At 38.0% G+C, this 26,126-nt stretch overlaps 1 protein-coding gene and 1 pseudogene across 2 annotated transcripts in view; one reads left to right on the top strand and one right to left on the bottom strand.

The window, feature by feature from the left end:
* LAMA4 (laminin subunit alpha 4) overlaps nt 1-26,126 on the top strand; it is a 133,990-nt gene that overhangs the window by 96,855 nt on the left and 11,009 nt on the right. For both annotated transcript variants that reach the window (XM_070417879.1, XM_070417880.1), the window contains exons 18-32: nt 320-499; nt 1,745-1,884; nt 4,532-4,705; nt 5,606-5,751; nt 6,119-6,281; nt 7,135-7,268; nt 7,730-7,901; nt 9,489-9,620; nt 10,723-10,865; nt 12,708-12,846; nt 13,298-13,435; nt 15,563-15,696; nt 16,870-17,034; nt 17,831-17,984; nt 25,759-25,946. In XM_070417879.1, coding sequence (XP_070273980.1) covers nt 320-499; nt 1,745-1,884; nt 4,532-4,705; nt 5,606-5,751; nt 6,119-6,281; nt 7,135-7,268; nt 7,730-7,901; nt 9,489-9,620; nt 10,723-10,865; nt 12,708-12,846; nt 13,298-13,435; nt 15,563-15,696; nt 16,870-17,034; nt 17,831-17,984; nt 25,759-25,946 — 2,302 coding nt within the window. The remainder of the gene's footprint in view (nt 1-319; nt 500-1,744; nt 1,885-4,531; nt 4,706-5,605; nt 5,752-6,118; nt 6,282-7,134; nt 7,269-7,729; nt 7,902-9,488; nt 9,621-10,722; nt 10,866-12,707; nt 12,847-13,297; nt 13,436-15,562; nt 15,697-16,869; nt 17,035-17,830; nt 17,985-25,758; nt 25,947-26,126) is intronic.
* LOC139012779 (large ribosomal subunit protein eL28-like) lies at nt 19,759-23,024 on the bottom strand (annotated as a pseudogene).

Here is a 26,126-nt window from a genome sequence, read left to right on the forward strand (position 1 = left end):
TATTTTTTTTATATATTTAAATGCCATTTAACAAAGAAAAATCAACCCAAAAAATGAGTTCGCATGTCACCTCTGACACGCATGTCATAGGTTCGCCATCACTGCTCTAGAGTCTTCCAAGCTCACTTATTAATGCTGCTTACAGTAGTCTTGTGAACCTAACTTACATCATAATGAACATATGTTTAAATATCTTCGTTTGGCTTAAAAGCTCAACATTTAATAAGGTCTGTGTCACCCAGTGAATAAATGGATGTTAATGTTCCCACCAAATGCCCTGCTTCTCTGCAAAGTGAGTGTCCTTGTGCTCTGTGTGCAGGTGACGCTCAGCAGCGCCTGAGTCAGTCCAAGCTGGTCACCGAGGAGGCAAACAGGACGACGATGGGAGTCCAGCAGGCCACCGCCCCGATGGCTGACAACCTCACCAACTGGTCACAGAGCCTTCAAAAGTTTGACTCTTTTGCTTACAACACTGCAGTGGACTCTGCCAGAGATGCAGGTATCCCTTAGAAATTTCTCAGTTTGCATCCAGTTGAGGAACTGGCCATTGAACTCTACACATACTTTAAGGAGTTTTCTTCCTTTGGGTTTCAGATTGGAATACTGTAGAAGTTAGCTTACAAAAGGAGAAAAACTTTTGCTTAGTTTGTCTATCAATATGTATGGGTACATATGAAATATATATATTTCACATAAACACTAAATAAATTGGTTAAGAGTCATGACTATCTTCTATGTAAAATATGGTAGCATTTGTTTTTGTTCATGTAAGCCTGATTCTTTCAGGAAGAAGGTCAATCACATGTTAGAGTAAATAATCTTTACAATCTTGCTTTTAGGAAAAACATTTACTAAGCAGCATTGATTTTACTAAAGAGCATTACTTTATCCTTATCCCCAAAAATCAGGCTATTACCAACAAGTACTGAATATGGCCAAATATAACGGAAGCTTCTCACTAAGAAGACAGTTTGTTGGCTAGCTTGAGCACAAATTTATAGCAATGAAAAGGAGATACTTAGATGCCCACCTCATTTAGTTAGTTACATATAGATGTTAAAATCACATATTGAGAAGTTTTTTCCAGTCTCATATTTTTAAAAAATGTATTTATTGAGTTTTAGAGAGATAGGAAAGGAGAGAGATATAGAAATATCAATGAGAGAGAAACATCTATCGGCTGCCTCCTATATGGCCCCCAACGACAACCAAGCCCACAACCTGGGCAAGTCCTGACCAGGAATCAAACCAGCAACCTCTTGGTGCATGGGTCAATGCTCAACCACTTCTCTCAGTGCTCCCTTGTCTCTTCCGTCTGCCTCCGCCTCTGCTGGGACTGCTGCAGCAGCAGTGTGACCTGTGAATGAGCATCCGGGGAAACAACCTCTCCACCTTCTTTTGCCCAGAATTTTTAAAGCTGTTATATCAGTAATATTATCAATGCGAACAACCTGTGTGTGGTGTGTGGTGAAAAAACATCTGCATATTTATTGTGGATGCTGCCCTTCAGACATGTGCTTTATAAGTCAGCTTGTTCTGCATACATTTATAAATCGATATGTGCTGTAAATGTCACAAAAGAGGAATTAATTATGCCTTGGGCTTAACTATTAATTTTGCAGGATTAAAAATAATTTCTTATAGTTCTACCAGAAGTAATCATGTGTTTGTTTCTTCACCTCATTCCTGGAATGTAGTCAATAATGAGATATTTACACAAGTGATTAATTTTTATTAACTACAGTAAGAAATTTGACAGAGGTTGTCCCTCAGCTCCTGGATCAGCTTCGCACAGTGGAGCAGAAGCAGCCTGCAAGCAACGTTTCCGCCAGCATCCAGAGGATCCGAGAGCTCATTGCTCAGACCAGAGGTGTTGCCAGCAAGGTAAGCCATGAAAAGACTCATTATTATTGATCACTGGGGGACAATGAGGATATGAAGAGCAGCTCCCAGGTCCATAGTTCTCAGCTCCCTCTGTTCATCAGAATCACATGAAGAGCTTTGAAAACTAAACCCGTTCCTGGTCCCAAGCTCAAAGCCACATATCAGGCTCTCGAGAGAAAGGGTTCAGCACCTGTATTTTCTTAAAGCTCCCCAGGGATTCTAAGGCATAGCCACGACTTAAGACCACACACTTAACCTAGTCAACATGGTTTATACAACAAAAGAAATCAAGTGAAGCCAACCACAATAAAAGATACAATTTTTATTATTATTATTATTCATTTTAACAGTTAAAATGTTTTAGTGCAATTGCTATATGGAATAATCTTGCCCATCTATCTCTTCAGATAATTTTCTGGTACAACACAGAGGACTGTGTTGTACACAGAACTGAGGAATCACATATCAGCTAAGCTGAATAATCTCAAAAAAGGCCCTATTCTGAGATGCTTATACAGAAGCAACACTGCAACTGGTATAACTAGCACTAGTGTTGGTAGGAATATAGCCTGACACAACAATTAACATTTTGGTGTGATGAAACAGGGCTTGTTCTTAGCCTTCTTTTTTTTTTTTAATCTTTATTGTTGAAAGTACTACATATGTCCCTTTATCCCCCACTGACACTGACCTCTTCTAGCCTGCCCCTGCCCCCATCCTCAACCCCCGACCCCTACCCCAGACCTCACCACCCTATTGTCTGGGGCCATGGGTTATTCATATCCTATATAATAAAAGCCTAATATGCAAATTGACCAAACAGCAGAACAACCGGTGGGACAACCAGTAGCTATGATGCTCTCTGACCATCAGGGGGCAGCTGCTCAATGCAGGAGCTGCCCCATCCCGCAGGCCCTGACCCAGCCATGGGGGGGGTTGGGGGAGAGGCAGGGCCAGCAAGCTGATGGTGCCAGGCCAGCCAAGGCAGGTACCAGCAGGGGCCCCCAATAGCCCACCAGTCACCCTGCAAATTGGCCCTGATTGCCAGCCAGGCCTAGGGACCCTACCGTGCACGAATTTTGTGCACCAGGCCTCTAGTATGCATATAAGTTCTTTGGTTGATCTCTGCCTACCCACCCACCCTCCCCCCCTTCCCTCTGAGATTCTTTTTAATTTGTTCTTTATTGATTTATAGACCAGCAACATTTTTTACAACCAAATTATATTATGTTATTTTCTCAATTGAGAATTGGCCTGAACAGACTATTGGCCCAAATTACTTACAGAAAAAAAGAGTTAGAATTCAATTATTTTGTAGCAGAGGGAGATAATGATTGTTAAATATACCCACCTTTTAAATGATATATGGTAATTGATTTCACACCACAAATTACATTTTTTAGATACCTTGGAGAACATTTCAAAAAATGTTTATCATCAAGAAATGGCATTTCTAAAGCTAAGTTTTCTTTGAGTCCTTTCTGGTAGTTTTATTCATATGGAGTAGAATTTGGGGGCCTTACAAACCTAAAACCATTTTCTAAAGAGAGTCTTTGCAATGACTTTTGAACCCACGAGGCTCCTTAAAGTGAGATCTTCCTGTGTAGATAAGACATCCTTCTCTGACTCTCAATTTTTATGTTAATCCCACACAGTGTGATGGTTTATTAACACGCATTAATGTTTAACCTGCTGGCAACATAGGACAGCTGTACTGTAGGCACCTGGTAATATAATCTTGAGCTCACTCACCATCAGTATTAACCAAATCAATATTAATTAATTGATGTAAATACATCCAATCATTGAGAAATATTTGCACAAATGGCATGGATATACATAGTCTTATCTTCTTCTGAATACTCTGAAAATCACCTCAAATCCATTTAGCATATCATACTGGGCCTCTTAGAAATGCATTTACTGAATTGTGCTTTCTTGTGATGCCTTTCTGCAAATCATTATAAGACACATATTCATGAATTCGTTCTGAGAATTATTGTAATGATAGAGCCAGGCACTAGAATGCATTTTATAGTTATTGTCTTATTTCATTCTCACAACAAACTTATTGTCCTCATTTTACAGATGAGGAAACTGAAGGTTAAGTGATTGTTTGAGCTACATGGCTAGTAAGCGGGAGAGCCAGGTTTCAAGACCCTGTTTCAGACTTCAAACCTGGGTCTAGGCCCCTCTCAACTGTCCATATGCAGTCAAGGGTGTTGCTTACAGCCTCGCCCCATGCCCCTCTTTTAAAGATCCTGGGGAAAAATTCTTAACTGTACTAGTACCCAGTGTTAGTTAGTTATACTTCTCCTGATGAATTCATTGTTTTAATCTTATAGGTCTTGTGAATTGTATAACTAAGTGTCCCTTCAAGCTGCTTAGTTCACCCCAATCAAGTATGTAGTTCATTGTGGAATTCCTATGGATCCTCGTTCTTAGACTTACTTCGTCACCGTGTTTTAAACTTAAACTACTATAATACAATATGCCTTAAATCCTTTGTTCGAGGAGGTGAGGACATAAGCAAATGAAGCGTGGAGGAGAGGAGAGCTCAGAGGCCCCATCAGGAATGAGGGAGAACCACTGAGAACCATGCCCATTTCTGCAGCGTACTTTTAATGGAATGATTTTGTAACTCCAGATCCAAGTCTCCATGATGTTTGATGGCCAGTCTGCAGTCGAAGTGCACCCTAAAGCCAGGATAGATGACTTAAGGACCTTCACGTCCCTGAGCCTGTACGTGAAACCTCCTGTGAAGCAGCCAGAACTGGCTGGGATTGCAGATCAGTTTATCCTATATCTCGGAAGCAAAAACGTAAGAGCATGAGGTTTTATTTATATTTTTCATTTGTTGCGTTTTTTTCTTATTTTTCAATGACAGTTTACATTCAATATTATTTTGTATTAGTTTCAGGTGTACAGCACAGTGATTAAATAATCATTTACTTTACAAAGTGTTTCCTCCAATATTCCTAGTACTCACCTGACACCATACATAGTTAGCACAATATTATTGACTATATTCCCTATGCTTGACTTTACACCCTTGTGACTAGTTTGTAACTACCAATTTGTACGTCTTAAAAAGAGAGAATACTCTTAAAAGAAAAATTTGGTGCTTTTCCTTTGCCTTACAACAAAGCTACCCTATCCCAACGACAAAATCCCCATTCCGAAAACTCAAAAAGTATAGATCATTTTAGTGCCAAGACTAAAGTAGTGATTTAAAGGAAAGTAATTCCTTTTGTGTGGGATACCCCTTGGCTTGCTTTATATCAGCCTCACACTGCTATCTCTGAGGACTCTGAAAGTAGCATATCAAAGACTTTCAGAATACAGAGGCCTATTATGTTTGAAGATACGTAACAATTGGTATTGGCAGATTGCATTATATCCCTGCTTAACTAACCAAGGTTAGCACATCTCGGCAGCCATCAAATGTCCATAAGCCTACAGTTGCTTGCCTCCCTGTCCAGATGCACTTGGACAAGGCTGGGATGTGGGTAGTGGCGGGGACAGCAGACTGATGCAGCCACAGGGAGGATGGAGAGGAAGAGATGCTGCGCAATCTATCAGGAACTTTGGTTATAAATCAGAACAGACATGCCTGGATACAGCCAAGTATTGGAATTGCTTATTGTCCTTTAAAGAAATGAAAACAAAAGATGATGTTCACTCACTTGTATTTTATTTAAGTGACTTATTGACATTTCAGGCCAAAAAAGAGTATATGGGTCTTGCAATCAAAAACGATAACCTGGTGTATGTCTATAATTTGGGAGCTAAGGATGTAGAGATTCCCCTAGACTCCAAGCCTGTCAGTTCATGGCCTGCTTACTTCAGCATCGTCAAGATTGAAAGGTAAAGTGAATGCATGACACAAGACTGTGTGCACATTTTATAACACACACACCACTCACAGTCTTCCTAGACTTCTTTCCAAATACCTTATTGAAAAACAAAAGGTTAGAAAAATAGACATCATTTTTAAAAAGCAATCTGATTATTATATTTTTTTATCTGGTCTATCCATGAATTAATTTCGAGAAAGAATGTCTTCTTTTTTCCCTTCCCCATTGATTGCTGACATTCTATAACTGCTTATGAGAGTGACAAAAACCAAATCACCAGTTCTGTGACAAGGAAACATAAACATTTGACATTAAAAAATATGTATTTTCTATAAATTATCAGGCTAATAAAGAGTAACAATTCTTCATCTCAACAGGGTAGGAAAACATGGAAAGGTGTTTTTAACAGTCCCAAGTCTCAGTAGCACTGCAGAGGAGAAGTTTATTAAAAAGGGGGAGTTTTCAGGGGATGACTCCTTGTTGGATCTGGACCCCGAGGACACTGTGTTTTATGTTGGTGGTGTGCCTTCAGACTTCAAGGTAAGCTCTCCAGCTATATTTTGACTTATTGCGAATCTACAGTGATTGTTTTCAAAAGTCTATAAGACCTACAATGATTTGGGCATGGGATAGAAATCTTGATATTTTAAGAAAGAGCTTACTCAGTAGGTAGTAGATTTCTGAGCCAGGATCTATAAATCTGGTCTCTGCTACCCACATTTTCACAGTGTCAGATGCATTCAAGCTTTAGCTAACACTGGCCTATCAGTTCATTTCATTCTGACACATGAGTAAATAATTAATAGTATTCCCCACCTACTGCAGAAGTAGCTGTACTTCCTGAGTTTGTATCTAGCCTTCAGGCTCACAGATGATAGGCTCAAAAATTTAGTTATATCAACTAATATAAGCTTAAAATAAAATATAAAGGGGGGGATGAGATCTAGGGAGGAGTGTGAGACCCAAAGAAAGACAAATAAAGGAAAGGACCAAGAAAACAGTTGATTTAGGATTTGATTCCAGAACTGTTATTTACTAGTTATAGGCACGTTATTAAGCCTCAGAATTACTTCTCCTTTATATGAGAACAGAAATAATTACTTCACAGAACTGGTGTAAGGATCAACTTGGGTCATGAATTCACTGTCCAATGTGTAACTGGCACATAGTATATGCTCAATAAATCCCACCCTCTCTGCTAAGATATGTACAATGGAAAAATTATGATGGATATAAATGATTTGGCATAGAGTAGATGCAAACTTAGGGCTAGAAAGATATTTATACCAATGGACAAATCTTCTGGGCTTGCTGTTGGTTTCATTGCCTGTTCTGTGTAGCCCAGGTGAAATGTGATCCTGGGACAATTGACTTTGCTTTGTCTGTTGCACAGCTTCCTGCCAGCTTAAACCTGCCTGGCTTCCTTGGCTGCCTGGAATTGGCCACTTTGAATAATGATGTGATCAGCTTGTACAACTTTAAGCATGTATATAATATGGATACCTCCAAGTCAGTGCCCTGTGCCAGGTAAGGAAGTGTTAGGAGTGCTGAAGACTTTGCTAGCCATGAAAGAGCAGCAGGGAGACACATGTGGGTCATTATTCAGGTTCCCAATCTTTTCTTGGGGGAAACCAGTCTCGAAACCGATAATAGTCATACCTGCAAAACACTTTTTAGGTCTTCTCTGCCATAGATGAACATGCACAAGTATAAAAAGATAACTTGTTTGTAGCTTTGATTTTGGATTCCAGAGACTGAGATTTCACTAGAGACTTCTGTTGTCTCAGCACAAAGGTTAGAGAAGAAATCTATTAAAAACAATTCATTTAACTTACCAATAAATGCCTCTTTATGTCACCCACGCAGACATCACGACTTCATTTAAATGCTGGAAGGCCCAAGGAAGATGTCATGAGATGGGTTAAAAGGGCCTCACTTGAGAAGCATGTCATTGTAATGTTTATATGATCCTTGCCTTTTTATTTCAGAGATAAACTGGCCTTTACTCAGAGTCGGGCTGCCAGCTATTTCTTCGATGGCTCTAGTTATGCCGTGGTGAGGGATATCACCAGGAGAGGGAAATTTGGTCAGGTGACTCGTTTTGACATAGAAGTTCGAACACCAGCTGACAATGGACTTGTGCTCCTGATGGTCAATGGAGTGAGTAATAACAAAAGTGCTACATTTTCTTTATTTCCTTTACTTTCTGCTATGCATATTTCTAGGAACCTTCCAAGGTTGTGTCATGCCATCAAACTGAAGTTTTAGTTTAGAAATCAAACGTGGGTTATTTCCTTCAGTGAAGTGATGTCAGCAATAAGTAAAGCAGCCCTAAGACGTGTTTCTCTGCACTGCAGTTTTGGGTGCATATTAAATATATCCTCTTTAATATACTGAAGGAATTTTGAAGAAAATCAGTGCCAAAAATTAGGAAAAGCTATATGTCTATGGAAATTTAACACTGACTTTTTAAATCATATGCCCTAATCAGTAAAAAAAAGATTTGCATGTCTATTATATATGTATGTGTATATATACATATAAACATTTCTTTATTAGTGATTTGCATATGCCATATATGGATATAATACATAAACTGGGAATAAAAGACAATTTATATAAAGATAGTATTGAATAAAAATAAATGTTATTTTAAAATAAAGACAAAATCAAATAAAATTATTTTTATTTGTTAATGATACAAAATTATTGTTAATATCAGTGTTAAAACAATGTAATTAAATATGCTTAAGTATTTTTGAAAGTCTCATTAAACTCTCTGTGATAGAATGATTCAAAAGTCTTGTCCTAAGTCCAGTTTATTTCAATATAATGTTGTTTCTTCACTTATCTTTATTGGACAAGATACCTCATAAAAATAAAACTGTAAGAAGTGTATTATTGGCTTTGTTTACTATATCATGATACCATTTTATCATCTCATTCATCAGTTGGTAAAAGTTGTCTTTGAAATTTGTCTGGTACATTTCCAGCTTTCTTGATGTCAGTCTTACAAGCTGATCAGAAAATATGTCATTTTGTACACTTTAACAAAGGGGTTTAAGACCATTGGAAATCTTCATTGGAAAGATTTTAAAACAGAAATTTCTTTCCAGAAGTATTTTAATAGTGCAGACATGAGAATTTTTATAGGAAGTAAACATTCATTGTGTTCAACAAGTTCACTTAACAATAGAAACATTTCCAAACACATTTTTTAAAACCATAAATCCAGTACTTCAAAATAATAAAGAAATTGACTTCTTTTTTAATATCCATATTTGTTGATAATTATTTAAGGTTTTTTTTTACATACCTTGGAATTAATTTTCAATATCACCAATGTTCCTCTAAAATGAAATGCAATCACATGTATTGGCTTCTTATAGTTTTCAAATTTGCCTACAGAAAGGGCAGTTGAATACATATGGCCTATAATACTCTGTTTTTTAAATTTTTTAAAGGTCATAAGCTAAACATAAAATTTCATTAATTCATAGGGTAAATTAAAAAACAACAGAAGATAGTTGCTTTAAATTGTATATAAATATTAACATTTTGGAATGCTAATATGAAGCATAACTGACGAAGTGGATGTACTTGTAATTTTTAAGAACTTCATAGGACATCCTTACTCTTCAAACAACTTCAATAATAAAGAATACAGTGTTATATTTCTCAGATTCAGCTAAATCTGCGCTTTTGTAAGAGCAGATGCTCACATCTTATACATCCTTCTCTCTGCAGAGTATGTTTTTTAGCCTGGAAATGCGCAATGGTTACTTGCATGTGTTCTATGACTTTGGATTTAGCAATGGCCCTGTGCATCTTGAAGACACTTTGAAGAAAGCTCAAATTAATGATGCAAAATACCATGAGGTACAAATCTTTGCTATTTGGGTAGTTTTACCTGTTTGATTTGGTTTTTTTTGAACTTATATCTATTGGTCTAATCCAATTGTCAACCTCGATAGGTAGAAAAGTAATTAAACTAAAAACCTTCACATTTAAAGACTGGCTGAAGGGTTCTCATCTACTTAACTCCAGGATAACATTTGCTTTAAAAAGTGGCTTTTTTGGTCATATTGACCTTACTAAGAGTCACTGAAGGTTCATTTTAGTTGCTTCATTAACCCAAAGGCTCCAATTATACTCAAATCGTGATTACAGTGACACTCCTATAGAATCCTTCTATAGAAAATGCCAGGTCTAATATATGTAAACAAATGCCATTTGTTTACTTATCCTTTGAGTCCCAATAAATATAAAAAGAATATATATAAGTAAATAGAGGATCACCTTTTAATCACTTATCTAAAACTTAGAAAATACTAACACAGATTCCACATAAAGAGAACCCACAAAGAATGCTCTTTAGTCTTGAAATAGATATTCAGTAGACTCATAACATGCTTCATCTATTTTTATTAAAAGTGACTTTAAATTTACAATTTAATACAATGTAAAAAAGGCACAATATCTTTGAGGCTGAACCAAAATACAGAGAATAAGAGGCTGTATTTATCTTTTCAGTTAAAATTCCATATCTTTCATGAGGATGGTTTACAAAAAAAGATTATTTTAACTATTTCTCTGTATAGCATTTTTACAGATTTAGTAAGGAGTCTCACTATGTTCCCAAAAAATAACACCTGGTAACATGCAGTCTAGTGTCCAGAAAGTACCTGTTTCCTAAATCTCCTCAAAGGGGTTACATAAATAAATTGGTCTCATGACAGAATTTTCCTGGGCTAGCTCCTTCTCCACATGGAAATCCTCCAGGAAATGTGAACTTCTGCATTTATAAGTAAGAGCTTTCAAGTCTGTGAGTAAGAAAGGAAAATATATTCCCCATTTTGTGAACAAGCATAAGAACATGGAAGTTCAATTGTTTTAACCAGAATAATTAAAATATACTGTCATCTTTCACAACTTGATTGTTCAAGAGTGACCAAGATTTACCACATATTATTTCTTCCAGATTTCAATCATTTACCACAATGATAAGAAAATGATTTTGGTAGTTAACAGACGACATGTCAAGAGCATGGACAATGAAAAGATGAAAATACCTTTTACAGACATATACATTGGAGGGGCTCCCCCGGAAATCTTACAATCCAGGTAAGTTTTCTTTGTTAAGTGGTTATTTGTTCCTAACAATGTATTGGGCTGAGTATGCAACACCCAGGAATAGATCTAGTAAAGGTTTAAGTCCCCCCAACACTTGCTACTTCTACACGTGCACAGGCACATGCTCACACGTTTATGCACCTTTGGAGCCCCTGTAGCCAGTTCTCATGTCCCCCTTCATTTAATATCTACTAGATGAGACCTACAGGTTTCTTTAATTATGTCCTGATACTCTTGTTTTGGTCTTAACTTAAACATATTTGAATTCTCAAATAGCATCTGAGGGTAAAAATTTTAAGCTTGCCCTAGCTGGTTTGGCTCAGTGGATAGAGCATTGGGCTGCGGACTAAAGGGTCCCGGGTTCAATTCCAGTCAAGGGCACATGCCTGGGTTGCGGGCTTGACCCCCAGTAGGGGGTGTGCAGGAGGCAGTCAATCAATGATTCTCTCTCATCATTGATGTTTCTATCTCTCTTCCTCCCCTTCCTCTCTGAAATCAATTAAAAATTTTTTAAGCTTATCTAAGGGTTTGTAAATTATGTATAATGAAGCTATTCTAATATATTTAAAAAGTCACTGTCTCTTATTATGATCAATTCATAGCATCGGAGACCTTTAAGACTGAGAGACATATTTTAGTCCAGTGGTTCTCAACCCTGGTTCTCATTCGAATAACCTGGAGAGCTTTTATAAACACCATTGTCCATGACCACTCTCCAGAAATTCTGAATGCTCTGAGGTAAGGCCACAATATAATATTAAAAACAAAACAAAACCCTTCCTTCAAACTTCTCTTTGAATATATCTATAGTTACCTCTGAACTTTTTTAAAAAATCAATTTTAATGACTTCAATTTTTAAAAGCTTTTCCTTATTTTGAATCACTACTAGCGCCATTCCCCTTCCATATCACCATGCTTCATATTTTTCAAAGGGTCCCCACGCTTCCTTTTCTAAATAAATAGCCTCTTCAGTCCTCCAGCCATGCCACATTGGACCTTTAACCACCATGGCTATCACTATGTCCACTATGTGCACCTCAATCTGTCCATCAGTATGGCCTTCCCAGTGTGGTCTTGTCGGAGCACAATATAGAGAACTATTACCCCTTAGTTTGTCTAGTGTTCATCTAAAATACACTGAAGGAAAAACTAACTTCATATCCATTCAATATCTGATAACATGTTGTGGGGCACTGCCATGGTATAGGTAGTAGGACTACAGCACTGAGAAAAATGCCAGCCCTGATGTTAAAGATAAAGGATTTCTTACTCTGCTAATGATCCCAAGGCCTAACATTGACACTAGCCTTAGTTGATTACAGTGTGTTGCAAATAAAGCCAAGAAGATAAGTTTATGACCCATGTGGATTAGTGGAAGGCTGAAGACCGAGTTTTCTTCCTAACTTAACCAGTTATGACATAAGAAATGAATGTGTCTTAGTTTACTTTTATAGCTTACATGTGAAATTGCCAAGAATTGACCTTTTTTTCAGATATATTTTTATTGATTTCAGAGAAGAAGGGAGAGGGGGAGAGAGATAGAAACATCAGTGATGAGAGAGAATCATTGATCAGCTGTCTCTTGCACGCCCCCTACTGGAGATCAAGCCCACAATCCAGGTATGTGCCCTGAAGGAGAATCAAACTGTGACCTCCTGGTTCATAAGTCAACACTCAACCACTAAGCCACACTGGCTGGGCAAGAATTGACCATTTTTTACCTTTAAATGTTAGTTATAAATGATTTTAAATACTATTAAATTCATTACCTATATATGTAGGGTGGCATCATCATCAGGGCTATATTAGTGAAGACTAATTTTCTTCCCCAGGACTCTAAGAGCACACCTCCCCCTAGATATCAACTTCAGGGGATGCATGAAGGGTTTCCAGTTCCAAAAGAAAGACTTCAATTTATTAGAACAGACAGAAACCCTAGGAGTTGGTTACGGATGCCCAGAAGACTCTCTTGTAAGTACCAATCAATCAAAAGCTTTTTAATAATAATAAACAAAAACAGCACTATCACTCTCAAAAGCTGTACAACTCTTTTCAGCTTCCTTGTAATTCTAGGAGTCATTAAGCCAGGAAGGCTCATGGGGTGCCTCTATGACTTGTCCAGTTGGCTCAGTTTTCTATCAGTGTGGCTTCCGAAGCCCAGAGAGTCTGTGAGAACACTGTTACTACTCAGGGTAGAGGGAGGGAAGACGTTGAAACCCCACCTGTTAGAGGCCCACAGAGGGAAGGTTAACATGCCTGAATTCCAGTATAAACCAGAAGGTTTTGTGTGTGTGTGTGTGTGTGTGTGTGTGTGTGTGTTTTTAAACACTATTAATATAGAAACTAAACCTTTGGTGTGTGAGAAATTCACTTAAGCTTTGATAATTATTACAAACACTAAATTCACTGTTTGGGCACACAGATATCTCGCCGAGCATATTTCAATGGACAGAGCTTCATTGCTTCAACCCAGAAAATATCTTTCTTTGATGGCTTTGAGGGAGGCTTTAATTTCCAAACATTACAGCCAAATGGATTGCTATTCTATTATGCTTCAGGGGTATGTATTTAGTTTTTTTCCTGAGGAAATTTCTTTGTGATAATTGTTTTGTCTATTAGAAATACTATTAAGCATGTTAACAGTGATTTTCAATTTTGACTTACACGTACTCACATAGAATTCCCCATTTCAGACACTTTATAAAATACTAGAAGCCCACTGCATGAAATTCATGTACAGATACAGTCCCTAGACCTGGCCTGCGATCAGGGCCATCTTCCCTGGCTACCACAGCCAGCCCCACCCCCCACAATCACCCACCCCCAGTTCCCCGTTCGCCATCGGGCAATCGGAGTCTGATGGTCAAGGGAAGGAACCGAGAGGTGGTCAGTGCACCTCATAGGAACTGGTCGAGCAGTCATCCTGGTCTTTCTACCACTCGGTCGATTTGCATATTACTCTTTTATATATAGATTATATATATTGTACATCAGGGGTTCTTAATCTGGGGTTCATAGACTCACTCCTCAAGGGTTAATGAGAAGAATTTAGGAAGTCTGTAGATTTGGGAGGGGGAAAATTACATCTTTATTTATCTAACTAAAATTTAGCATTTTCTCCCATTGTAAATGTGGGCAACAAATCACAATAGTATTAGCAATACCTGTAACTTTTTCATTAATAGAAATGACAAGTATTTTTCATTTCATGATTAAGCTGTCACAGATATCTCAAAATATTAATATTGCTCATTGCTACTTCTAAATTACAGTAGTTATTAGATCTGCTACTAAATTTTATTATTTAATGCCTTAATAAAGAAGTACATATATTACTATATCAGATTTATTGTTTTAATATTTTGAAACTGTGTTTCAATGTAATTGGTTTTCCTTTGTGTTCCTATACATTTTGTTGTATGCATATTAAAACATTATTTTATGAATGGGTCCATATGTATCACCAAATTGCCACAGGAGTCCACAGCACAAAAAATGTTAAGAACCACTGTATGTTAAGAATAAACATATGTGTGATTCAACTTATAAAATAGTAAAAAGAACATACTTTTCTCTTCATGCATTTGCTACAGAACACTTGAGCTCAGCTTAAAGACATCTTATTTGAAGAATAAAAAAGCCTGGCTGGTGTGGCTCAGTGGTTGAGCGTTGACCCATGAACCAGAAAGTCATGGTTAGATTCCTGGTCAGGGTACATGTCCAGGTTTTGGGCCCGATCCCCAGTAGGGGGCATGCAGGAGGCAGCAGATAGTTGTTGATGTTTCTCTCTCTCATCAATGTTTCTATCTCTCCATTACTCTTCCTTCCTCTCTCTAAAATCAATAAAAATATATATTTAAAAAGAAGAATCAAATAAGATCTGTACAGGTTTAATGATGCTAAGATTCAACCGATTTATCTCTGAAAAGGACCAAGAGCTACACTGATGGACCAGGCCATAATAGCAGCTTTCACTTTTCATATTTATTACTTTGTATCTATCACATTTATATTGAATTGAATTTAAACCAGTAGCATCTGTGAGAATTTACTCAAAGCGCTTTGTAGAACCTCTGTTACATAACCTGCCTCAGATTACCATGGTTAATTAAATAGCACTGTCATCCCCCAAAAAGTAATATGTGCTGGGCTAACTGTAGAGTTTGGTGCCCATATAAGGGAAGAGAAGCAAGATTATCATTTTGCCAATATTTTAAGACAAATGATAAGCAAATTCAGAAAAAGAGATGTTAACCTGCTTTTATTTAAAATTTCTCTCCTGCATCTATAGATGAAAAGTGAAATATTTAAGAGGCCAAACTAGCAAATTAACTTTTGTCTGGTAATCTAGCCACATTCCCAAAGGGATTCAAATATTGCCCTTTCAAAAGGGATTAAAGGGAGACATGATAGAGTAGGCAACTCTCAACATGACAAAATCACCAGAGGTTTTAGTTCTAAATGTATATAGGAGATTTATTTTTCCATTGAAACATGTCTAATTTTATAGGCAACACCAATACAAGCAATCAAGTATTTTGTTTTTATTGTTATTCATAAAGAGTATTTTACAAGCAAACTTCCTTCATAGTGGATGTTCCTTCAAGCAATAACATTAAGTAAATGTTAAAAACATGTTCTTTTGGATACCTGGCTCCCTACTTAAAAACCTGTGCTTGCATTTCAGTCAGACATGTTCTCCATTTCGTTGGATAATGGCACTGTGACCATGAACGTAAAGGGAATCAAGGTGCAATCGGCAGATAAGCAGTACAATGACGGGCTGTCACACTTCATCATTACCTCTGTCTCACCTGCAAGGTACGGTCCTCAAGATTTATTCTTTCCATGTGATGGCCTTATTTGTCAGGCATGATTCTGCCAAATGACCACTATGAATAATTGGCTATTCTATTACTTTTCTAGTGTTTAGAAAAATGATGGAAGGAGCTACTTACCTCCTTTAAAAAAAATTGCTCTTAATTTTCAAGACATGCAAAATAAGTCACTATGAAATTACTTAACAAAAATATAACACACACACACACACACACACACACACAGTAAAAATAGGCCAAGGACATGGAAGCATGGAACAGACTGACAGATCTCAGAAGGAAGATAGGGTGGGTGGGAAGAGATTAACCAAAGAATTTATATAAAGACACGCATAGCCCCTGGACACAGACAATAGTGCAGTAAATGCCTGGGGTAGGGTGGGAGCTGCGTGGAGGTGGGCAAAGGAGGAAAATGAGAGACATGTGTAATGCTCTCAACAAAAATAAAACAAACAAACAAACAAAAACCATAGACTATAATCTCCTTGAGGAAAGTGCCTGATTCAGTGGAGGGCAGTGTTCTGCATAAAGGAGCTCAACAAATGTTGGTTTCATTTAGTTGTACATCTGGCAGTTGAGAATGGAATACTTATGGTCCCATTTTAAAATCTCTAATTTTATCTTTAAAATATGTGATACTGAATTTCTTTTCCATAATAAGAAGCTTCCTGGGATAAGACATGAACCTCTGTTGTAGACTGCTCCTATTCTATGTCCACTTCCGTGGAGCCCTCCATCAAAGGAAAACATTAATAGGTCTTTTCAGGACTCCATGTCCAATCAGGACCAAAACCATTCATTAGGCTTTACAATGAAAATAATCTCCCACAAGCATGTGTAAATGATCACCAGGAGGAAGGTAGGTCCTGATTTTTTTTTCCACCAAAAAGAAAAGCAAACAACAAAAACAATGCTGATGACTAATCCTCTTAACTTCTTTTATGTGTTTAAATTCTAATCCTGGTTTGGAGGGCCTTTTCTGTGTATGGAAACATTCTGTCGTTTCATCCTAGGCCTCAGAAAGAGTCTGGAAAGCTACTGTCCTTCTATTAACCAGATGTCCCATTGCAATTCCCTGAGAACACCTGCAACCCAGAGTGGCACTCAAGGTAGACTGCTAGGTATGTGGGCTGTAAAGATGCTTTTTCTCTTGCAGATATGAACTGATAGTAGATAAAAGCAGACTTGGGAGTAAGAATCCTACCAAAGGGAAAGCGGAACACACACAAGTAGATGAAAAGAAGTTTTACTTCGGTGGCTCGCCCATCAGTCCCCAGTATGCTAATTTTACCGGCTGTATAAGTAATGCCTACTTTACCAGGTATGATATTTTTATTTTTTTATAATCCCACATGGTTAACAAAGAAGATCAAGTCAATAATGAAAATATTTGCATTATTCAAACAGAACTATGAAATTTATCAGAGGCATTAGGGCAGTCATTAGAAGCTTGTATCGGCTTGAGCAACTGACATACTTAGGTTTGTAATTAGCTTTTCTAGCCCTTTAATTTCTATTTGACTTTGGCAAAGTAAGCCTTTTTTTATTCACCTGCAAATTCAGATAATAATAGTGCCTGCCTGGGATGCTTGTTATGAGGATTAAATGAGATAATGGGCATAAAGCACCTGGCATACAGCAAGCTGTAAATATTAGATGTGATTATTTCTGTACATCTTATTAATGATAGAGTACAGAGCAACATACCCAGATCCTTGTTACAGGTTTAAGAAAGTGTTCTTAATTTACTGCCTGACTTTAAACAAAGCCATTAATCTAGGTCCTTAACAAAGACAGTGAGGGCTCCCTGAGTACAAGAACTAGCAAGGGAGGAATTTAACACAGATTGAGTAATACAGAGGCGGCCGCAGTCATCCAGGGTGTGTTGAGGGAAACGACGTTCATCTGTCAGAATGTGTTGGTACCAGGCATGAAGTTATTAATTAATTGGTTAAATGATCATTTTAAATATTCTGATTAAAATAGTGGTTGATGAATAAAGATCATCACACACACAAGAATTGTTTTAATTGCTCATTTCTCTGACTTCCGTAGTTTTCATTATGTAATTCTGAACAACATTTGTAAGGTTTTTCTCCCCTTTGTTACAAACACAGGTTGGACAGAGATGTGGAGGTCGAAGATTTCCAGCGGTACTCTGAAAAGGTCCACACTTCCCTTTACGAGTGTCCCATTGAAAATTCGCCATTGTTGCTCCTTCACAAAAAAGGAAAAAATTCCTCAAAGCCTAAAACAAGTCAGAATAGAAAGGTAAAAGTTAATGCTGTGCCGAGTGCCCGAACGCCCTAGGGTTCCACGCATGCAACTCCAGACACTGATGTTTTGTAGAATTTACTCTCATTTGCAACTATACAAAGATAAGGTTCTTGTAGTAGCAGATATTCCAACTCACTGGCTTTGTAGCATCAATTCTTGTTCCTAAAGAAACAGTTTGAATCAGCTTTTACTCATACTTCCAACTACTTTTCACTAGCATGGTTAAAACTGCTCCATGCTTAACAATTGATATGTATATATCATATTATTAGTACTATTTATTTGCTTTTGTGTAACAATGGCAGGCTTTTGTCACAATCACGGAAATTGTTAAAGTTTCTGACCTTACCCTTATTTCCCCCTCGTTCCTTCACCTTCACTTCAACCACTCACATGTATAATCGATCTGTGGCATCAACCAGAGCTGCTCCATCATCGAACCTTGAGTTCTTCCATTGCATCCTCTGGCTACCCTTCTTTCTCATTCTTTTAGTCTAACCTTTCCCACCCACTGCCCACACCTTCCTGGTCCGATTTTAACAATAAGCTCAGGTTCCAATGTTCTCACCTGGTCCAAGCCACCGTCACCTCACATCTGTATTGTGGCAATAGCCTCTTACCAGGCCTCCCTGCTTCTGTATGGTTTCTCAAGAGTTTCTTCTCAACACAAGGGCCAGAGCCTTATAAACACAGCATATCCCAAAAACATGTGTACACACTTTCACAGCTGATAGCTCAATTGATGTCTCTTTCTTTTCAGCCAGATTAAGCTTTGAATAATTGAAATTCGTCCTAAAATGCTACTGGGAATTTGAAAACACAGTTGTAGTACAAGCACTGCCTTTATAATTATTCAAAGTGTGTATACACTTTTTGGGATACCCTGTATTTGTAAGGTGATAACTCACTGAATTTTCACTCCTTTTCAGGTTTAACTGATTTGAAATAATGGGTGAAGCCAGACTAAGCTTTGAACAAAGAAAATTAATCCACTAGACTTTTTATGGGGACACATAAATGATAAAATTTATGGCACAAAACCGGCAACAGTTGACGGATTGAGGGTGCACAAATACCAAACAAAATGATTCTTAATGTTTGCGATTCCATTGCTTTGAGTTATCAGCAGTGCCTGGACCAGAACAGTCATCAGTTTGAAAATAGGCGTTGACAAAAGTATTCATTTCTGCGGATTCTTTTAAAGTCTGAAAATGAACTGTATGTTAATAAACACTGACTTTTATAATCATTCAAAGTGTGTATACATTTTTTGAACCTTATATAAGGCACAGTATGTCACTCCTCTGCTCAAAGTGGACCCCAGCTGTACTCAGAACAAAAGCCCACGTTCCTACATCGTCATGAGTGGCCTTATATTACTACCCAGGCCCCTTTTCCTCACCAGCTCTTCTCCCCACACTGATCTCCTGGCTATTCCTAGAGTGGACTATGGACACTCCAGCCTTATGGTCTTTACTGCAGCTTTCCTTCTGCCTAGACCACTCTTTCCCCAGTGTCTGCACAGATCGCTCCTCCTCCTCTTTCTAGGATTACTCAACTCTCATGTGCTCAGTGAGGCTTACTTTACACCACAGCCTTCCTCCTGCCTTCCACAGTACTACTGGCTTCCTTTTTCTGGTTCTTTTTCCCATAGCATTTGCCATATTTTAATTGATTATATACTTTATTTATTATGGGGTTTTTTTGTTTGTTTGTTTGTTTTTAGGAGAGCTGGCTGATACCTTTATTGCTTTAGGGGGAGGGGTGCTCAGGAGCTCTTGGTGGGGCGGGCCCGCTTCCTCTTCACCATCACAGGCTCCTGGCTGCGCAGATCCTGGTGGTACCTGTTCTTGCGGATCATGTGCCGGAGGCTGCTCAGGGTGGCCCGCGTGTTCTTGTTGAAGGTGGTCTGCAGGTAGGAGGTGGCCGGCTTTCGCTGGCCTGATCTCCGCTTCATAATGACCACCACACCTTTGCCGTGGACGCCAGCTCCACGCCCACCATCTTGCGGTGAATGAGCCCTTTGTAGCGAAAGGAGTTTCGGGCCTTCAGGTTACTGGGTTCGGTGCTGAACGCCTACTGGTTCCTCTTGATCAGAAGCCCGAGCAGTTCCACACGATCATCCATGGCAGATGGGCAGACCTGGCGGCAGCTCCTTTATTGTCTGTCTCCTCAGCTAGAATACAAGCCCCTTTGTTTTGTTCATTGATTTATCCTAAAAGCCTATGCACATAATAGGTGTTCAATAAATATGTAGCAATCTGCATCATAGAGTTGCTATAAGGATTAAATGAGTTGATGCATGAAATGCTCTTAACACAGTGCCTGGCTTGGAGTAAACATTGGGTAACCGTGAGCTGTTATATTTCTATAAAGTCTCAGGAGTGTTCCTAAAAGTGGAATTGCTTAGATTAAGGGAATGTGCATTTGCAATACTGACTTAGAGTCTCACAAATGACATTTGAAAAAAACCTATTGTTTCACACAATTGCTAACACTGGATATGGTCACATTTTTATAATGTAGTCAATTTAATGGGCAAAGTTGGCATCTGATTGTGGTTTACATATTCTTGAATGCCAGTGAGATTGAGCATCTTTGCAGGGGAAGAAGTGATTTCTTTCCAAGGCTGGCTTTTGAACTATCAGCAGAGGGAAGCACCCCGCCCCCCACCCCCACCCCCAGCTTCTCACTTCGGATGGTTTTTCACTGCCCATTATAGCTTGGTTTTTCACTGACCATATAGTTCAGCTTACAGTAGAACACTTTTTAGAATCCCCATGAAACTTCCCTTTGTTCATACATGATTTCTTAATCAATGTTAATAATTTTGTTCATGTACTAGTATAATCAAATCTTAGAAGTTTTTTGGGATTCTTATCTGAATTTCACATGGAAAACTTTATAAAGTGATTCAGGCAGATAAATAATTTCATTTATTTTTATGAAGGATTTTGTTAGAGGATACTTTGAAGGATTTTTTCAGAGGAGATTATTAAATTCTGATGAAATCTTACTGTCACCTTTATATACTGATACTAAAAGATTTATCCTGAGAATTTTTTAGCGGGGACTTGAACATTGTCAGGTGATTGTAGACAGCAGGTTAATGTCATAGGCTGATGAGGAAGATCAACCTTCTAAAGCAAACACAGTTTATCCCTTTAAATGAATACAGTTTTCTGGATGAAGCTGTCTATCAAATGTAATTTCCTAAACAAACATTCATCATCTCAAGGTTATAATCAATAGTTGCTATTGGAACTATTAACACAAACTTTTCAATATTATAATAGCCTCTTAGTCTTTATGGTAAAAAGTCTTAGAAACTCAATTTTGTAATAAGACACAAAATCACTATAGATTTCACTTATATTTTTTAATAATTAGAAGGTCAGTGTTTTCTAATCTTCCCTTGTATTTGCCCTTTTATCAAAAGCTCCTTAAATAGCTACCAAGAAAAACTTGTGGCCTCAGGTTTAAGTTTTCATCAAGGCTGAATCATAGCAATTAGGCCTCATAATAATTTAATTTCACAATAACTTACTAATATTCCATTTTATGCATTTATTATAATTAATTTAACCACGAATAGACTCTCAGTTGTTTCCAGTTTCTTCTCTTTTATAGATGAAGATCATAGTACATTAATCTTTAATCATATTACTAAATAACTTGTTAGGATATATTCCTAGAGGCAGAATTATTGGATCAAAACAAATTACTTTCCAGAAAGGTAAAAGTTATTTTATATTTCCTCATGAGTATATAAGAGTACTTATCTTACTACTATGTTCCTGCCTGAAATTTTTTTGTGATATTTATGTTTTCAAATTTAATTGGGAAAGTATCTCCTCATTTGGTGTTTAATGTGATAATAAACGTTCTCTACATTATAATAGACAGTCCAGATATCTGGCCAACTACTCCCTTCTCTGAAAACTGATTCCCTCCCTACTGGGGGTCCCAGTATTTTAGTTTTGTGACTTCATCTACCTTGATATAGATGATTGGACCAGGGTACATCATGTCAACTCAGCTGAGCCATCATGTTCTCTTCTTGGAAACTCAGAACCCAAAGAGACGCCTCTGGGCTGGTCATTGACTAGAAAACATGCAAACCTAAGAGCTCTGTGTTAATCATGCTCAGATAAAGAAGAGAAAAAGGCAGAAAGCTGCCCTGCAGAGAAAGAAGAATGATAACAGACACTCTGAGAAAAACAAAGCTGAGATTCCAGAAACATCCAGAAAAGGAGTGTCTTGATTCTTCCTAGCTTTCTAATTCCTGATTCTTGTCCCTGGTAGGACCCACTCTACTATCTTCCCTTGGATTGTGTTCTTAAGATACTACCATAGCTTTATAACACATTGCCCTCTTTTTCTTAAGTACCTTAACTAGTTTGGCTATTGTCTGAAACAAAATAATCTTGCTAAATTGAAATTGGTGCCACCAATTGGATTGCAACTAATAGACCCTCAGAAAAATAAATTACATTGATAAAGTCGGAGTCTAATGGGGTTCAGGGAGAATCCCCACACACATAGCCATTTTAAATAATAAGCTGAGTCTCTATTATATGGTAATGAAGTACTTGATTAAATTATAACTTCTCTTGTTATTACAATTAATATTCAGAGCATATATCCACAGAGGGTTTATGGTATTTAGTTGCCATATATAAAGATATCAGAGTTCACTAATTTTCTCAGCAGACAAGAAACAGATCCTAGTCCATATATTCCCACATTGAAGCAGAGAAAGGCAGGGCTGGTGAATTGAGACTGTCATGGTCCAGTAACCTCCTGCTTTGCTGAGCCCCTGTGATCTAAGTCACTGTCGCTCCTCCCGTAGTTAAGTGGATGCACTGACTGAGAAAGAGTGAGATCATCCCCGTAGAAATGGAGAGAATCAGGAATAGCCAGAATTGGAGAAAACTCCCAGTCCCCCACCAATCTCTCACCCCAACCTTCGATGAGGCATTTCCTATGCCCTTCGATGAGGCAAACGTGATCATATCTCCCATTATAAGGCATGCTGCTCCACTGAGGTTGGAATACAGCATGGAGTTTGGGGAAGTTTCCAAAGATATGTTAGAGGGGAAGTTTCCAGGAAGCCCCACTCCATCCCATTCTGCCCGCTCATGACTGGGATGATGAGGGCCTGGGCCAAAAGAACATTGGTAACTGCACGTATTTACTCCCCCAAGAGAAAAACCTGCGTCTGTACCTGAGAACCAGGTTCTGAGTCCTGACTCCTATGTGAGGAAGGGAAGAGGGGACGGTGGAACCAGGTGGGTTTTTCCTTAGGAGGTTGAGTCTCCAAGCACCACCCCACTTTCTCTAATCTAACGACCACCCTTAGATTCTCCAGGGCCAGAACCGGACTGAGATATCAAACCATGAATCTTATGCTATCTCTTGGAAACATCTCCTGGAAATTTTTACACTGCTTTGTTCTTAGAAACCCTCCTAGATTTCAGGACTATGATGGATATTATTTTAATGTGTATAGTTCTTTTGATATTTCAATGGGAAGTAGGGAGGGGTGAAAACTAAAGGTGTGAGTTCATTCAATAATCTGGAACCAGGATTTTCCCCCCTGTCTAATCCTGGATGTCATCCTGATTTGCTGTGTTCTCCAGTTCTCTCTACTACAAACATTTCCCCTCCTCTCTTCCCTTCCTTTGTTGCAAGCTTTCTTCCTAAGTGGGTCAAATCACACCACTCCCCACTTTTCAAACCTATGGGGCTCCTCACCACCTAAAAAATAAAACCCCAAGCTCCAGCAACTCATCTAAGGTTCTTTCTACCTGGTAACAACCTGCCTTCCAATTTGCTATTTATATATCCATTCTTCAAATAGATTTTCAGTTTCTTAAAATCCAGGCAACCATTTCTCACTCACTTTTCTATTCCCCACCACACACCACTGCCCATGGAAGGCTTACAGAAACATTGATTTCTTTCTCCATCACTTCTATTAGGTAATCAATAAACACTTGCTTGAATAAATGAATCAATGCCTGAATGATCAAATTTATTTGCATTTACTTTTGCTTCAAAAAGTAAGACTAAATAACCGTAATTTCACAACTCTAAATTTTAAAATCAGCAGTGCAATTTTAAAGCACAGGTAATTTTTTAAATTGTTCTATCTCCTGTCCCATAAACGTTTACTACATAGCTTATTACCAAAAAATATTTTGAAGCTGTTGCTAGGTATTTTAACGTTTTGCACAGCATGTGTAAATAATAATATGTGTGTGTTAAAGTGATATTGTTGCCTATAATATTTATTGTTGCCTACAATATTTATTTATTGCCTATAATATATAATTGATTGATACTCTACGTTATTTTATTGCCAACTTTTTTTAGGGATCAATCAATTGGCTGCCTCCTGCATGATCCCTAAAAAAAGTTGTCTAGCTCATGATATTACTTTCTTTTCCTTTTTCCCTACTAAAGCACCTACACTCACATTTCTCAGCCCTTCATTAAATTTCAGTGATAAGAACTCAGAAACATGGACAGCTTAAAATGCATAGCAACTAGCACAATTGATGTTCCCCATAAACATTAACTATTAATAGCAGGAAAAATTAAAAAGTGATTTATAAGGAGACATATTGAGTGAACATTACTAAGATGCCCCAGTTTGCAATAGGTCTCTTGGAGTGAGCATGGCTATTCTCAAGAAGAATTCATTTTCTTTCATCGCTGCAATAGCAGCTCCTACCTGCATTTGCTGATCTCACTTCTTCTTTCCTATAAAATGCTCATCAGCAGCACTGGTGGAAGCTATCTTTATTTGTTTAAAAATTGTTTTATAAGACAGATCTCATCAAGTCAGCTTTATCGTTCAATGAATTCAAAATAAAGTCTGACTTCCATATTTGCACACTAGAGCCCTTCCACCATGCCTTCTCCTTCCCTTACAAGGACAATCCAGCCACACGGGCCTCCACAGTGCTCTCCAAACACTCCAGCCTCTGGACCTATTGTACCCTTTCCTCCTTTCTCACTTTGGACATATTAAATGGTCCTCCTCCCCTGAGCTCCCACAGCCATAGAGTATTTTCAACATGCTGTCCCCACCCCATACTCCACAAGAGTGATGTGCTACTATCTCAGTTCCCCACAGAGCTTTCCACAGTGTGTTTGACATAAAAAAAATTCCACTTTCTACTTTTCTACTAAAAAAGGCATCATACTTTCAAATATACATACAAAAATATATTTTTACAAAGCGACACTATAGTTACAAAATTGAGGTTGCTGTTCTTGAGGCCTACTAGTATTTCTCTCCACAGATGAGTCTTTCAACATTGGATTGAAGTTTGAAATTGCCTTTGAAGTCCGTCCCAGCAGCCAATTGATGATTCTCTCTCATCATTGATGTTTCTATCTCTCTATCTCCCTTCCTCTCTGAAATCAATAAAAACATATTTTTAAAAATAATAAAAAATAAATGATAGAACATTATCCTTATAGCTTCAGTTTAATTCTGCTTTACTATCATAGACTAGAATTTTGGATTTGTTAACATACTGTATTGTTGCCTGTTGCTGTTACTGCTTCATCTCCTGCTGTCATTTGCTTATAGTGGTAAGCATGAGTAACCATATCATTAATGGGAAATGCACAAATAGTGCACACTTTGTTTTATTATTGTTGTTGTTGTTGGATAAGGAAAAATAACAAATGAATTTTTGCTATTGGTATGTCACTTTTATCCCTTAGTATCATTTATTTCCTATTCTTATAGGGAGAGAAAAATAAAGATGCACCTTCAAGAGATCCTATTGGCCTGAAATTCCTAGAGAAGAATGCTCCAAGAGACTCTCACTGCCACCTCTCCAACAGCCCTAGAGCAATAGAGCACGCCTATCAGTACGGAGGAACCGCCAACAGCCGCCAAGAGTTTGAGCACTTGAAAGGAGATTTTGGTGAAAAGTAAAGTAACATACTATCTCTCCAGAAATGTAATACCCTGACCAGTCTTCATCTTTATTTGCATATGTGTATTTCCAGGGTCTTTCCTTATCAACCTTCCAGCAGTTCAGAAGCATTCCCACTTACAATCTGAAAGCAATTTGTTGCGGGGGGGGGGGGGGGGGGGAGGTTTAGGGGAAA

This window comes from Myotis yumanensis, unplaced genomic scaffold (assembly GCF_028538775.1).
Source record: "Myotis yumanensis isolate MYYU_CA2020_CCGP unplaced genomic scaffold, mMyoYum1.0.hap1 SCAF_6, whole genome shotgun sequence".
NCBI classification, from domain to species: domain Eukaryota; kingdom Metazoa; phylum Chordata; class Mammalia; order Chiroptera; family Vespertilionidae; genus Myotis; species Myotis yumanensis.